This window comes from Podarcis liolepis, assembly GCF_965112155.1.
Source record: "Podarcis liolepis genome assembly, chromosome: 6".
NCBI lineage: Eukaryota > Metazoa > Chordata > Lepidosauria > Squamata > Lacertidae > Podarcis > Podarcis liolepis.
Window position 1 is genome coordinate 16,084,627 of NC_139559.1, and position 13,968 is coordinate 16,098,594.

Below are 13,968 nucleotides of genomic sequence, written 5' to 3' on the forward strand. Positions count from 1 at the left end.
GTCTTTCAAATTCGGCGGGGTGAACTCTTGGTTTTAGGAAGAGTCACCCCTCATGCAAAATGGCATGCCCCACTGTCTGTTTTCCCCCTTTGCAGCCAAGGTGCAGAGCCGCACTTCTGCTGGCCTATCACGTTTCCCCCTTAAAATATGTCACAGTTTCTCTGTGGACACTCAAGCGAGTTTCATTGTCACAAAAAACCAGCCCTGCAGTGTTGCCAGCTGCCCTAACAGGAGCCGCCTCACTCAAGTCTTTCAAAGTGGGGGGTTCGGCCCCAAAGTGTAGAGACTGGGGGCAGGAATAGACCCAACTCTCAGTCTTAGTCTGAGTCCGTCACACTATAATGAGGCGGTGGATACGAGATGTTTGCCGTCGACACCGTAGGGGCTGCGCCACTTGCGCAAGGGAAAAGAGCAATGGGCCCTGTGCGACGGGTTTACGCAACCAGCGTACCGCGAGCCTACTAAAAGAGTGCTCGCGCGCTACGCTGAGAGCGTATCCTGCTTAGCCAAGCGCTCGCTCTCTCGTTCACGGTTCACAACAACAGACACCAGCAGGAGAAGAGCAGCCTTGCGAAACCCCGCCCCGCTCAGTGTCCCTTCTTCTGCACATGGGCAAATGATCGCAAGCCGCGAGGGCAGCGGCTCTCCCTCAAAGGCGACAGTTAGAAGCCCGCGAATGGGCGGAGCGGTGGTTGCGGAGACCAACGAATCAGCGAGCGGTAGCCTCGTCGACAACAGGGTGAGCTCCGCCAATAGGAGCGCGGCGGCGGTTTAAAGAGCGTTGCTGAGTAGGCGGGCGAAGGTTTGAATTCAAATAGCTCCGGAGGCTGTTGGAGGAACGCGGAGGGTGGGCGGCTGAGGCCTCTGGAGTGTCCAGGACTCGTGAGGTATTCGGCCTGTCTGCGTCTGGTTTCGGGGTGTCGTTAAGGAAAGTGGTTACGACCTTGAGCTGTGGCACTCGTGAGTAAAGGGGGAAGGCGCATCCCAGAGAGCCGTAGCGCTTCTGGTAAAAATTGTGAGCTCATAAATGGCTTGAATGGCTCTGGGGTGGGATAGGTGCCCACCACGAAGGAAACTTCTAGAAAGCCCCGTTTCTTCTGCGTAGAATGAGAGAGGGAGTGAGGAGGCCTCAGTGCTTGGCTGCATACACCATATACACTGAAAGCACATCTTTTTCCCTTCCCCAAGATTCCTGGGAACTGATTTGTTAAGGGCGCTGGGAATTGTAGCTCTGGGAGATGTAAACTGCAGCTCCCAGGTTTTTTGGGGGGTGGGGTGCAATGTACTTAAAAAGCAGTGTTTGAAGCAGTGTTTTTCCCCCTAGAAAGAGGTGCCGGTACTGCATACCCATGAGTACCCTCTGAAAAAAAACACACTGGTTTGGAAGGTACCCCAAGCATCAACTGTAATCTTCAATTTTTATTTGTTACATGTTAAAAGGTTGAGTTTCATTAGAACAAAGAAACAAGGTTGTGTGGCATGGATTGTGAGATAGTTTTGAAGAGTTAAAGAATAAAGGGGCTTATAAGATGTATGGGGATAACACTATGTAAAGAGGCCCAAGGACTGCCATGAAGCTGTAGGTTTTCCAAATGTCTGAGCATATTTTTCAACTTGCCCTACTCCTAGGAAAAAACAAAGCTGCACTTCACTCTCAAGATACATGCATATATAGTCCTAGTAGGTAGAGATCCTTCCAGTTGTGGGGATAACCCAGTTTTATTTACTATTTATAGGTTATTAGTGTTTGCATTACAGTCATACCTCACGTTACGTTTGCTTCATGTTACCTTTCTTCAGGTTGTGTCGCGCGGCAACCTGGAAGTACCAGAAAGGGTTACTTCCGGGTTTTGTTGCATGCGCAGACATGCAAAATGGCATGCGCAGAAGCGGCGAATCACAACCCGCGCATGCGCAGACGCGCCACGGCGGGTTGCGTTCTTTTCATGTTGTGAACGGGCCTCCGAAATGGATCCCGTTCGCAACCATAGGTATTTCAGTAAAAAAGTTATTTTCTTCCTTTCTCACATCCATAAAACACAACCCCATCATTTCTGCTGGATAAGCAGAAACAAACCAGCTACACTTTGACTCATTTACCTACTTGGGCTTCACCCTCTGGGACAACCCGCATATTGTAATAGCCAATAATCCACCTCTGTGGAAAGCATTAAGAATTTCTTCCAAATCAAGTTTATCAGTATACCATAGCTTGTTTGCTCCTTCAGATCTTAAAACGGAAAAGCCTTCTGGGCAGTGATAAAATCTTCAGGCATTTCCAAATATCGGGTAGTATGAGCTGCATCAGGGAATTCTAGTGTGTCATTATTTGCTTCTATTAAGCTGCCTAAATATTATCAAGAAGTGGGATTAATGTTTTGGGAGCCTCACTGCTTTGGCAGGCATAGAATTGTATATTTTATCAAATATGTCAAGCTCACTGGTTTTAGAATCATTGGCGCCTAGATTATAGAAGTGAGAGCTTTAAATAACTTGGATTTCATGTTTTACACAAGTTGAATAACTGAATTTCATTTTCTCCAGGCAGTAATGGACAAAGCTTGTAAAGAGAATTTGAATGCTAATTCAGCTCATAATGGCAAGGTAAAGTGCTCTTCAGATACTGAGCATTGTAAATCTTGGCTTTGTTAATCAGAGCTACAGTTCTTACTGGATTATTTCTGTATGTGACCAAAACTGATATTTGATAGTGCTGGAGTGAATAATTAACATGTGGAGTAATGTTCCCCATCTATTTAAGGCCAAGTCTAGATGAATGCTTGCATAAATGCAATTTTCTTTTATGTCCGGACTTGGGACTCGGCTATGTAGCTGCAAATGAAATGTTTTAAATGTGTTGTAAAGTGCAGGAAAGAAATGTGACACTAGATGGTGAGAGTGAGCTATGCCAGATTCAATGTATTTTTCAAAACTTTTTTTTTTTTTTTTTTAAAAAGCATTTTCACAGTGTTTTTATGTGTTTAGATTCCACCTTGGGAAGCTATGGTTTTTTCTCATTGGTCAGTTCAGACAAACCAGGATGCAAGAGCTCTTAGCTTGCTATGCGTGATATTTACTGTTGTTGTTTTTTAAAAATCAGGCAGCTATTGTGGATGGTGCAAGACGGGTTCCTGTGACCCAGAACCCGACACCTGGAATTGAAGTCCAACAGCAGCGTGTTCTGACTCCTTTAAATGTTGCTCAGCGGGTGCCTATTCAGCCTCAGGCACAGAAACCTACTGTTGCCAGTGCAAAACGTTCCAAACAGTTAACTCAGCATCAACCAACACTTCTTGTTCAACCGACATCTAGGAGTGTAGGTCCAAGTAAAGTCACTGAAACGTCTCGGCAGCCCTCTGTTTCTGGTAAATAGTGCTGTTCAAATGTGTCCACCTCTGTAACAAATGTGTTGGTTGCTATTCTGTATAAAGTTTGTACTAAAATGGTTATAAAGTCAAGAAAGCCAGAAAAAAACAAATTATTGAGTAGCAACTTAGGCTTGGGTGCTAACAAGGTATCTGAACAGGAGGGTTCCTTCGGTTCATGGATGACACTGAGATGCTGATTAATATTTGTTACCTGCCTTTCACTTTAAGGTCCCAAGGTGGGTTACATTTAAAAATAATATAATGCAACAAAACAGTCCCACCACAAAATGATATGCCATATATACATAACAAACCAGATATATACTGTCAAAGGTCAAAAAGGGGTATGCCTTCAGTGTGCACCTAAAGCTGTAAAGAGATACTGCCTGATGCACCCCTGTAGACAATCAGCTCCCTGCATTTCCAAAGGCGGTGGCACCATATAAGATGATCTTCTTTTGCAAATTGTCATGTCCTAATTGGCACATAAATGCTCTTGAAGGTATTTGGGACCCAAATCATGTAAAGCATTAATATCAAGGCAAGTACTTGAATTAGGCCCAGAAAATTATGTCTCTTTGATAGGAACCAAGAATTCAATTGTAATATATACAGGCAACTCCTGTTTTGTGTATACGCAGGCAGTTTTCAAATCTAGAAATGGGGGTGGGGTAGGCTTATGTGCCCTCTGCCGACATGCACTATGACGCGGAACATAACCGCTGTCCAAAACGAGGGTTGCCTGTATTACATTTTGCACTAGGGCCTTATTCTCAGTTCCTAGAATGCCCAGCTGGCAGATAATATGTGGATGTCTCATACAAAACAACCCTTTTACTTGTATAATTGATCCAGGGAAGGCCAATTCTCAGTTCCTAGAATGCCCAAATGGCTCCAGAGAGAAGCAAGAAATTGTTGAATGTCTCCTTGTGTTCAATAGCTGGAGTGTAATACGAATAGGAACCTGCTCTTGGGGCAGGACTGTCTTTAGGATATGTGCCGCCGGGGTACAAAGATCTGCCCAGTGCCCCCAAATTTAGCTTAGCCCCCAAACTGACCCATCTCTTAGGGGAAAGAAGGGAGAGACGTTTGCATCGCAGCCACAGGAGGCGCCTCCAGATGGCTCCTTCCTTCCATGCCTTGGCTCTGCCTCTGGTGAAGACTCTTCTTCCTTCGTCCCAAAAGAACCACTATATTTAACGTTCTGGAAATAAACTAACCTCTCCCCCCCCCCCCACCTTAAATCTCGGGAAGCCGGAGGGCGTTGCCTCGCCACCCACCTTTGCTGCTGGCACCCTCATCGCTCTGGTTAAACTCAGAGGAAATTGAAATCGAACTTGGTCTCTTCCTTGTCCAGGCTAATCATGGCTTGGGAGGCAGACGCAGATCAAGCAAGCAGTTTCCCCACAGGAAACGGGAGATGGTGCGCACTCTTGTCTCCTTCCCTTGGAAGTTCTTAAGCAGAGCAAACCTGGATGGCTTGAGCTGAGATTCCTCGTGGTCAGCGGCCCCCTTGACATGACTAATCTCACGCCGCCTGCCTACCGCTAGCACAAGATCAGTAGTGTCAAAGGTGCCACTGACTTTGCTGCCGCATAGCAGCACCCCTTGCACCCCTAAGTAAAGATGGCCTTGCCTTGGGGTACTTCCCAATAGAAGCTTAGGCTCCAATTCATTGAGATGGTGGCATGGAGTGTTACTTAGTCAGTGGTGTAAATGACCTAGATACACTCTGCAGAAAGCATCTGCAGTCATTTGTATTGCAGGTGGGAGGACTTGGAAACAGATTGTGAGCTTGCCAAAGGCCCCTTATTGGTCTTGAGCTAGGAGCTTTTGTGTGAGCTTCACCAGCTTCTGGGGGGCAAGTAAGTAAGGAAGTAAGATTGCTACCCAAGCTGCTTATATTCAGAATATTGATTGGTCTGCATGGTTTCCAGGTGAAGATAGTTTTTTATTTTGTGTGCTGGATATAAAGCACAAAGTTTACCTACTGAGAGGGACATTTTTAAAACACAAATTGCTAGAGAGTATTGTCGCTTCATAAAGTCTGAGCTTAAGAGTATTGAACTTTTCTACATGCAGGAAAAAAAGCTGAACCAGGTGTATCAAATCAGAAGAAAGAGGCAAAAGGGGCGTCAAATTCAAACAGTGAGACCAAAAAGTAAGTTGTATACTTCATTTACTTCCATACATTATTTTTTTGTAGGAAGATGAAATACAAATCCGTTGTTATTCATGATTATTTCTTTTTGCAGCTTTTGGCAAATCTCTTATAATTACATAGTAAAATATTTTTTTTTTTTACTCTAAATTGATTTCTAAGCTTGCTTCCTTTTCCCAGTCTTACTGATGGTCTCTCAGATAATTAAAATGGGATGCTTTGAGCAAATCTACAACATTTTAGTAAAATATCCTTAAAAAAGAATTAAAAGCTGGATATATTTTCATATAACCACTAATCGCTTCAGCTTATTGGTCTTCATCAAAGTTTATGTTGTGTTTGAAGTGCATTCTGAAATGCACAGTTGTACTCAAGTCTGGATTGCATCCAGTGCCAGCATGAGCACAAGATTTCAATGGCAAGTAGAATCCCTCCTCTCTGCTGTGGCTTTTTAACCCCCTGCCTTAAAGCCTCTTCTGGGGGTTGGGGGGATGCTTGTGAAAGGTCAGGAACATGAGGAGTGAGGAATTGGGCATGTGAGGAGCTTCACACACAAGCTGCCCTATCTGACACCCCAGGACTTTCTTGAGGATCCCCTAATCCTCATATTCCTTTCAGGGTGCAGAGTATTTCCCTTGTGCAAGCATCTTTTCTATGGCTTTGGATACAGCTCTGTGGAGTTGAATGTAGGAATACAGGGATTTATAGGCCTATTAGACTAACCTCTGTTGGTTAAACTGGTAAGAAAGTAAAGGCAGAGTGCAGATAAATCATAGAAGACGGAGGTGTGATTAATCCACACTTCAGTTGTTGAGAAAAGTCCTGTCTCAGAAACCAATATAGTAATTTGAACTAGCAGTAATTCCAGACTGAGTAAAGAAGGGGAAATGCATGCTGACTAACCCTGCATTCTTGCAAAACACAGATGGTGATTTCAAACAGCCTCAACTGCAAGATGTCAAAGATGAAAACTGCAGGAAGACGGAAATGTGATTTGTGAATTGCACCATTTGACTTTAAATCTTAACCAGTGCACTTAAATTTGAGTTTTGTCTTTCATGCACAGGCAAAGACACAAGAGTGATTTATATTGCATATTTTAAATCTTGGAACTGAGTGTTTGAAATGGTGTTTGACACAATAATGGCCTAGATGCTCTTGTCTCATTTTGCTTACCGCACTGGAGAAATGTACAGTAAAATGGCTAAATTAGATATGCCCTGAAGGACAGAAAATAAACCTACCCACTCTGAATAATTATAGAATTGTGGGGTTGGAAGGGATCCTGAGGATCATCTATTCTAACCCCCTGCAAAGCAGAAATTGCAGCTGTCCCATATGGGTATCTAACCTGAAATCTTGACGTTGTCAGCACCACACTCAGAACCTGGTAAGATTTGAGGAACTTGGTCATGGAGCCTAGCTTGATGAAAATGTCAGCTGGGTATAGTGGCATAGATAAAGCCACACTGATGTGAATGAAGTTGTTGGTTTTCAGAAAGAAAAAAAATTGGGGAGTTGGGGATACATGGACAAAGACTCGTACAACTTTGAATGCTGTAAAAAGTGGGTAGATAAACACTAGAGCTAGGATGGGGCTTTAAGTGCAATTCATAGTAGTAATACCTAATTCATAATTTATATGATTTCTTACCTGTCCAGTACTTAGGGCTGGCTACAACAATTTAAAAATACAATATTAAAATCAGTTTAAAACAAATTAGAAGAATGGGGTGGGTCCAAAAAAATATTTACAATGGTACCTTCGGTTACAAACTTAATTCCTTCTGGAGGTCTGTTCTTAACCTGAAATTGTTCTTAACCTGAGGCACACTTGCGCTAAATGGTCCTCCCGCTGCTGCTGTGCCACCAGCGCACAATTTCCATTCTCATCCTGGGGCAAGGTTTGCAACCTGGAGTAACTACTTCGGGTTAGCGGAGTTTGTAACCCAAAGCGTTTGTAATCAGAGGTACCACGGTATCTTAGATCTCAAAGGCTGGGGTAAAGAGGTGTGTTGTTGGCATCCAACAAGAGCTGCATAAGAAAGCTCCCAGATGCACCTCTGTGGAGAGGGAGTTCCACAGTTTAAGGGCTGTGACAGAATGCCTTTTCCCAGGTACTTTTGAGGATGATGGAGCTACCAAGAGGGCTCTTTCTGCCACTCTTAAGACCTGGGAGAATCTGTAAGGAGAGAAGTGGTCTTTCAGATATTTGGGTCCTAACTTGAGTACTATTGTGAATACCTTGAATTGAGCCTGGAACCAACAGGCAAAATGAATGGTCTTGTTTTAAAACATGGGTTATAAGAGCCAAATGGAACTGCAGTCAGTCATGTGACTGTTTCTGAGTTGTCTTCAATAGTGTATTGTGTGAAGTACACTGTATGAAGTTACTCATGGAATTCATTTCCAGAATTGGTAGTTTAGAAATACTCAAGTAAATAAAATCTAATCAACCTGTGTTGGAAAGGAATGTTGGACTTAGATAAGCCCTTGGTCTGATTTAGTAAAGCTCTTAGATTGTGGTATAATCTGAATATGAGGAAGGTGGGCTTTGTCAATATACTTCCACAAACAAAGTGCTTGCTCAATACAGAGGTGAGCAAAAATACTGGAAACAAAACAAACTTTTGCATGTTATATTACTGAATGCCTTGTAATTGCCAGCAAGTTTACTATTTTGGGACAGGACCATATGCATGCAAGTAACTTCTCACTTCAGAGAGGCAGCTGTATTACCTTGCAGCAACCTAAATAATACCTTTGTTTTGTAGAAAACAGTGGTCTCTTGATGACTTTGAAATTGGTCGTCCTCTGGGAAAAGGAAAATTTGGAAATGTATATCTGGCTCGTGAAAAGGAGAGCAAATTCATCTTGGCGCTGAAGGTCTTATTTAAAACACAGCTGGAAAAAGCAGGTGTTGAGCATCAACTGCGGCGAGAAGTAGAAATACAGTCTCATCTTCGGTAAGATTGATTTTAAATGGCCGTTTTGAATGGGTTTCTATGTTTGCTATCTTAAGCAGATTTTTATTTTTAGAAGCATTCCACATTTGTGTTTGTGTGTACACACATACAATGCTATATCAAAAATCAATCCAGCTTACAAGAATATATAATAAAAGCAAGTAGAAATTTAGAGGCAATCAACTATTATGGAAAGACGTTTTCTTAATTGCATGCATATGCCTGGCAGCACAGAAAAGTTTTAAGCAGGTGTTAAAAGGTTGAAACAGGTGCCTGCTGAATCTCTATTGGCAGAATTTTCCATAGGACTAGGCTGATGACACTAAAGGGTCTATTTCATGCTGATGTCAAATGAACTTTATCCTACTCGGGGAATGACCAATGACACTCCTGTCGTTGCTCCCAGTGATCAAACTCTGATTTAGGCAGCCCCTAAGGTATCCTGAATATAAGTTCTTCAGGTCTGTGTAAATAAAAGGACATTGAGCCAAGCTCAGCAGATAGGCACCCAGTGTAGATGTTTTATAAAATGGTGTCACATTTTATTTGCAGCATTCCCCCATTAGCAACCTGGCTGCCACATTCTATGTGCAGCCCCACATAGAGTACACTGCAGTAATCCAGCATCAAAGTTACTAACACTTGGGCGACACTGGTCAGACTATCCTCATCCAAGAATGGCCATAGGTGGCAAACCAGACAAAGCTGGTAAAGCACACTCCTAGCCACAGCTGCTCTAACTAACTTGGTGGTGGTTACAGAATTTCTCAAATGATACTTTTATTTATTTAGCAAATTGTAGGCAGATTGAGGGAGGCATTGAGAATTACGTTCACGTCATTTACAAATGAAGCCATCATTATTAAAGATGCATATACTTACTTGTAGGCATCCAAATATTCTCCGACTTTATGGCTACTTCCATGATGCAACAAGAGTCTACCTAATCCTGGAACATGCACCACGTGGAGAAGTGTACAAAGAACTCCAAAGGCTTACTAAATTTGATGAGGAACGGACTGCTAATGTATGTTGACATTGTGAGGATTTTTTTTTCAGAACTCTGTATGTGACCACATTTGAAGCTAAAACTGCACTTTTAGGACCAAACTCTTCCTTACAGAAGGGCATGAAAGAGTAGATTCCAGTTTTGTTTCGCTCGTCCAAAAGTGGGAAACAATATCAGTATAAATGGTAGAGTAAGGTATGTTTCCTCAGTTTTGTGGAGTTGAGAAGTTCATAGTTTTTCCAGTAAAAAAGGTAAAGGACCCCTGACAGTTAAGTCCAGTCGCAGACGACTCTGGGGTTGCGGCGCTCATTTGCTTTACAGGCCGAGGGAGCTGGTGTTTATCCACAGACAGTTTTTCTGGGTCATATGGTCAGCATGACTAAGCCGCTTCTGGTGCAACGGAACACCTAAACCAGAGCAGCGCACGGAAACATCATTTACCTTCCTGCCAGAGCGGTACCTATTTATCTACTTGCACTTTTGGGTGTGCTTTCGAACTGCTAGGTTGGCTTTTCCAGTAACGAATATCCCAAAATAGGACGGGAGGAATTTCACAGGAATAAATAGGACATTTATATGTGTCAGTCTTTGGCAAGGCTACATGGCGGGTTGCTTGATACAGGACAATGCTTGGCGTGCATGCAGATGAAGTCTATGGAGTTGTTGGAGCAAGATTGGGTGGGGCAGGAGTGTCTATTATTTTATTGGCCTGAATATAAGCGTCACTTTCCCCCCAAATTCCGACTGTGAAAAGTTAGTGCTGCTTATATTCACAACCTTAAAGTATGCAGCCAGGAGTGCAGGGCAAAAAGCACCAGGAGTGTGGCAAAGTGGCACCCGCCCTGTGCGTAGTCCCCCATCCTCTCCCCCAAGACTGGGGAAGGGAGAGAGCAAGGAAGGGGAAAGGCTGTCGGTAACGCAGCTCCCCCCCCCCCCCCAGTATTCAGCCAGGAGCAGTGAGGAATAGAGCAGCTTATAGTCGGGTATTTTTTCCTCTCTCTCCCCCCTCTAATTTTAAAGGTGTGGCTTATATTAGGGTGTGGCTTATATTTTGGCCCATACGGTATTAAAAGTAGCTTCTTATGAGGAAGAAGCTATGTTGAGGGCTATACTAATCCAGCTTGGCGTCTAATGTTTTGAGTTCTTCGTACTTGGTTGTGGGAAAGAGAGTCTTGAATTAGGTGCGTCTAAAGTTTTTTGTCCTGTATTAAGGACTTGTTTGCATCAGTGATGCAGCATGTTATTGATACACTGCGAAACATTTTCTAGGTTGAACTCCTTATATTTGTAATCTTCATTTGTTCTACAGTATATCACTGAACTGGCAGATGCGTTATCGTATTGCCACTCAAAAAGAGTAATTCATAGAGACATAAAACCTGAAAACCTGCTGCTGGGATCGAATGGAGAGCTAAAGATTGCTGACTTTGGATGGTCTGTGCATGCTCCATCCTCTAGGTAAGGGAATCATAGAAGTGTAAAGCTGGAAGGGACCAGAGGATAATCTAGACCTACCCACTACAATGCAGGAATCTTTCGCCCAATGTGGGGCTCAAATCCACAATCCTGAGATTAATCTGAGTCTCATGCTTTACTGACCTGCGTTTCTGAGAGCTGAAGAAGCATGGTACTATGGAGACAGACAACAGAATCAGAACTTGGCTAAGAGGAAATTGTTTTGTTTCTGTAGGCAGTAAGCTTTGTGAAAATAAGTTAGCATTAGTCTCAGATTATAAGAATTGAGTTTAGGGAAACTACTGTTAGTTGAGAATGTTACTTAGATTACAAGGGTATCAAGCATCCCTAGAAGGGATGCTCTTGTTCAGGTTGACCATCAGCCATGTCTTCCTCCAGTATACTGTATACTACTATTCATGGACAAAGTGCTTTAGAAAGTGTTAAATCATGAATGGAGATCTAGATGAGTGCATGGGGAAATATCTTTATAGTTGTGTGTGGCAACCTTCAGTTGTTAATCTGTGCATCATTTTTGTTTCCTAGGAGGTCAACTCTGTGCGGTACCCTTGACTACTTACCACCTGAAATGATTGAAGGGAGAACACATGATGAAAAAGTTGATCTATGGAGTCTTGGTGTCTTGTGTTACGAATTCCTAGTAGGAAAGCCTCCTTTTGAGGCAGACACATACCAGGAAACATACAGAGCCATTTCAAAGGTAAGTTGAATTATAATGCTGCTTGATTTAGAATCTGAGCATTTCGTGGTATAGGAATTAACTCTCAACTAGCTGTTATGGAACTTGTACTTTCCAGGTTTGGGGCCTAACATCATGGACTTTAGTTCAGGAGTTTTCAATTAAAGAACTATAATTACTGATTTTTAAATGTGTTGTCTTAGTATCTTTTTGTATTCTGGTAAATCCAGGTTGTCCTTCCCAACAAGTTCAGTTGCAAGATTTGAGGTGCAATCCTCTGGCACACCTACCTGCTCAATTTGCGTTTCCCATTTGCAGTCCACTGTGGAAAAGCAGCCTAGGACAGACAGGCTTGAACAATTTATCTGAGCTAGTTCAAAAATAGAAGTATGGGATAACACTAGTTAAACAACCCACAGTGACGCAGAAAGAGACTGCTAAGCAAAAAGGCAAGAGAAAAACCATGATTACTAATGTATAGTGAGGGGGGGAGTCTAATGGTTATACTTAATGGTTCATGCACCTTGAATGCATGCTTTCATAGAAACATATCTAATGATTACTATTTCTTTGGTTTAAAGGTAGAGTACAAATTTCCTCCATTTGTAACAGAGGGTGCTCAGAATCTGATTTCAAAGCTGCTGAAGCATAATCCATTCCACAGGCTGCCACTGGAGGAGGTGCTCAAACATCCATGGATTATTGCAAGCTCTACAAAAACTCCCAAGTATAAAGTTGCTGAAACTACCACTGCTAAGAATATCCAGTCATAGCATGTAGTTCCCAGGAACAAAGTAGTTCCGATGAGATCTGTGGTAATCCAGCCAATATAGGCTGGTTGGACTCAAAAGGCAGAGCTTATCGCATTGTAAGCTCTGATCATGAACCTTGCAAATCAGGTCATAAAGCAGTTTGTCAATATCTAACTTACTTGAAGTCCTCTTTGCACATGCCACTCTGAGGCATAGCTGGTTGAGGATCGTCTCATGTTCATGGCTGGCATTTCCCTTTTGGCCCCTTTTTGATAGCATCATGAAACTGAGCCATGGATTATTGTGCAATATGAAGCAGTTTATGACGCAGCATGTCCTCACAAGATAACATTCGAAACACGTGTGCAATGAATGGAATCCACCTTTGAGTGTAACTGTATGTTTAGTTGTTCTTTTCCTTTAAGTTTTAAATAAAGATTTTTTTTAACAAGACAACTTCTTTATGCTACCAAAATGGTTGGTTTAGTGGTCATTCTAAGCACCCACACATTCTGATTGGTGTACCAAATCTGCCAATAATACAACTATGCTTACTGGCTAGCAAATATCCATTACAAAATGCAGTCTGACACTGATTCTGCATACCTTACTTGAAGTTGCCTTTGATACTTAAATCTGTTCTGGATTTTTTACATCTGCCTATGCCAGGGCAGGGAACCTTTCTAGCCTAACAGGCCAGATCCTTATTGGTTCCCAGCCCCATGGGCTGATCCACCTGTCAATCACCTGGCATTCTCCACAAGGAACTCACTTGTAAGTTAACCCAGTTGTATCTCTACGTATCCCACATCTGACATCACATGAGGTGTGGGGCAGCTGGGCATTTGGGGAAACTGGCCTCATGCCAAATTGGGAATAGTGTTGGGCCTGCAAGGTGAATTTTCCCCATTCCTGACTTAACAGTAACTTGAAGAATACTGCTTGAATGTCCAGGTGAAATAAATACACGAGTTGAACTAGTCTTGGAAATCAAGACAGAACTAGTGTTCTTGATTTTTAAAACCATATTAGAGTGGGAAGAGAGAGACTTCTGTAAAGCTACAGGGTTAAGCATCTTAAGGGGTGCAAATAATAAAACTTATTGTTGGGATTATTTGAATATGGTTTCATAACTTAAATTTACAGTGGTTCCTCAGGTTACAAAAGCTTTGGGTTACAAACTGCTAACCAGGAAGTGGTTGCTCCAGGTTAAGAACTTTGCCCCAGGATAAAAATGGAAATTGTGCGCCAGTGGGAGGCCCCATTAGCAAAAGCACACCTCAGGTTAAGAACTGTTTCAGGTTAAGAATGGCCCTCTGGAACGAATTAAGTTCTTAACCCGAAGTACCACTGTAATTGGAAGTGATTTGGATTTATTTCTGCAAGGACTTAAATTTGGGGATGAACTTGTTAACTGATTTTTAGCCTAAATTTTAAAATATTAAAGAGGCAGATGCATTGCAGAAATGAAGGCATTTGATTTTTTTTATTGTCATTAGCAACAAGTTTCATATTTCACTGAGGCATTCCTACAATGCCGTGTGCAAGAATGTGAGG

At 42.6% G+C, this 13,968-nt stretch overlaps 1 protein-coding gene across 5 annotated transcripts; it reads left to right on the forward strand.

Annotated features, from left to right (window-relative positions):
* The first annotated feature begins 792 nt into the window (after window positions 1-792).
* AURKA (aurora kinase A) lies at window positions 793-12,862 on the forward strand. Of its 5 annotated transcripts, none has more exons than XM_083508189.1 (9): window positions 793-887; window positions 2,545-2,604; window positions 3,101-3,365; window positions 5,451-5,529; window positions 8,304-8,495; window positions 9,384-9,522; window positions 10,814-10,962; window positions 11,506-11,680; window positions 12,241-12,862. In XM_083508189.1, the coding sequence occupies exons 2-9, from the start codon at window positions 2,551-2,553 to the stop codon at window positions 12,430-12,432; spliced, it is 1,245 nt and encodes a 414-aa protein (XP_083364315.1). In that variant the 5' UTR covers window positions 793-887; window positions 2,545-2,550; the 3' UTR covers window positions 12,433-12,862. The 5 variants fall into 5 exon arrangements, with proteins under 5 accessions (XP_083364315.1, XP_083364311.1, XP_083364313.1 ...); XM_083508185.1 differs by having other exon boundaries at window positions 807-960; XM_083508187.1 differs by having other exon boundaries at window positions 833-1,015.
* Window positions 12,863-13,968: the final 1,106 nt, after the last annotated feature.

Coding starts and splice junctions, on each gene's coding strand:
- AURKA (XM_083508189.1), top strand. CDS start 2,551: ATGGACAAAGCTTGTAAAGAGAATTTGAATGCTAATTCAGCTCATAAT. Junction 3,366..5,450: donor TCGGCAGCCCTCTGTTTCTG/GTAAATAGTGCT, acceptor TTCTACATGCAG/GAAAAAAAGCTGAACCAGGT. Junction 11,681..12,240: donor CATACAGAGCCATTTCAAAG/GTAAGTTGAATT, acceptor TTTGGTTTAAAG/GTAGAGTACAAATTTCCTCC.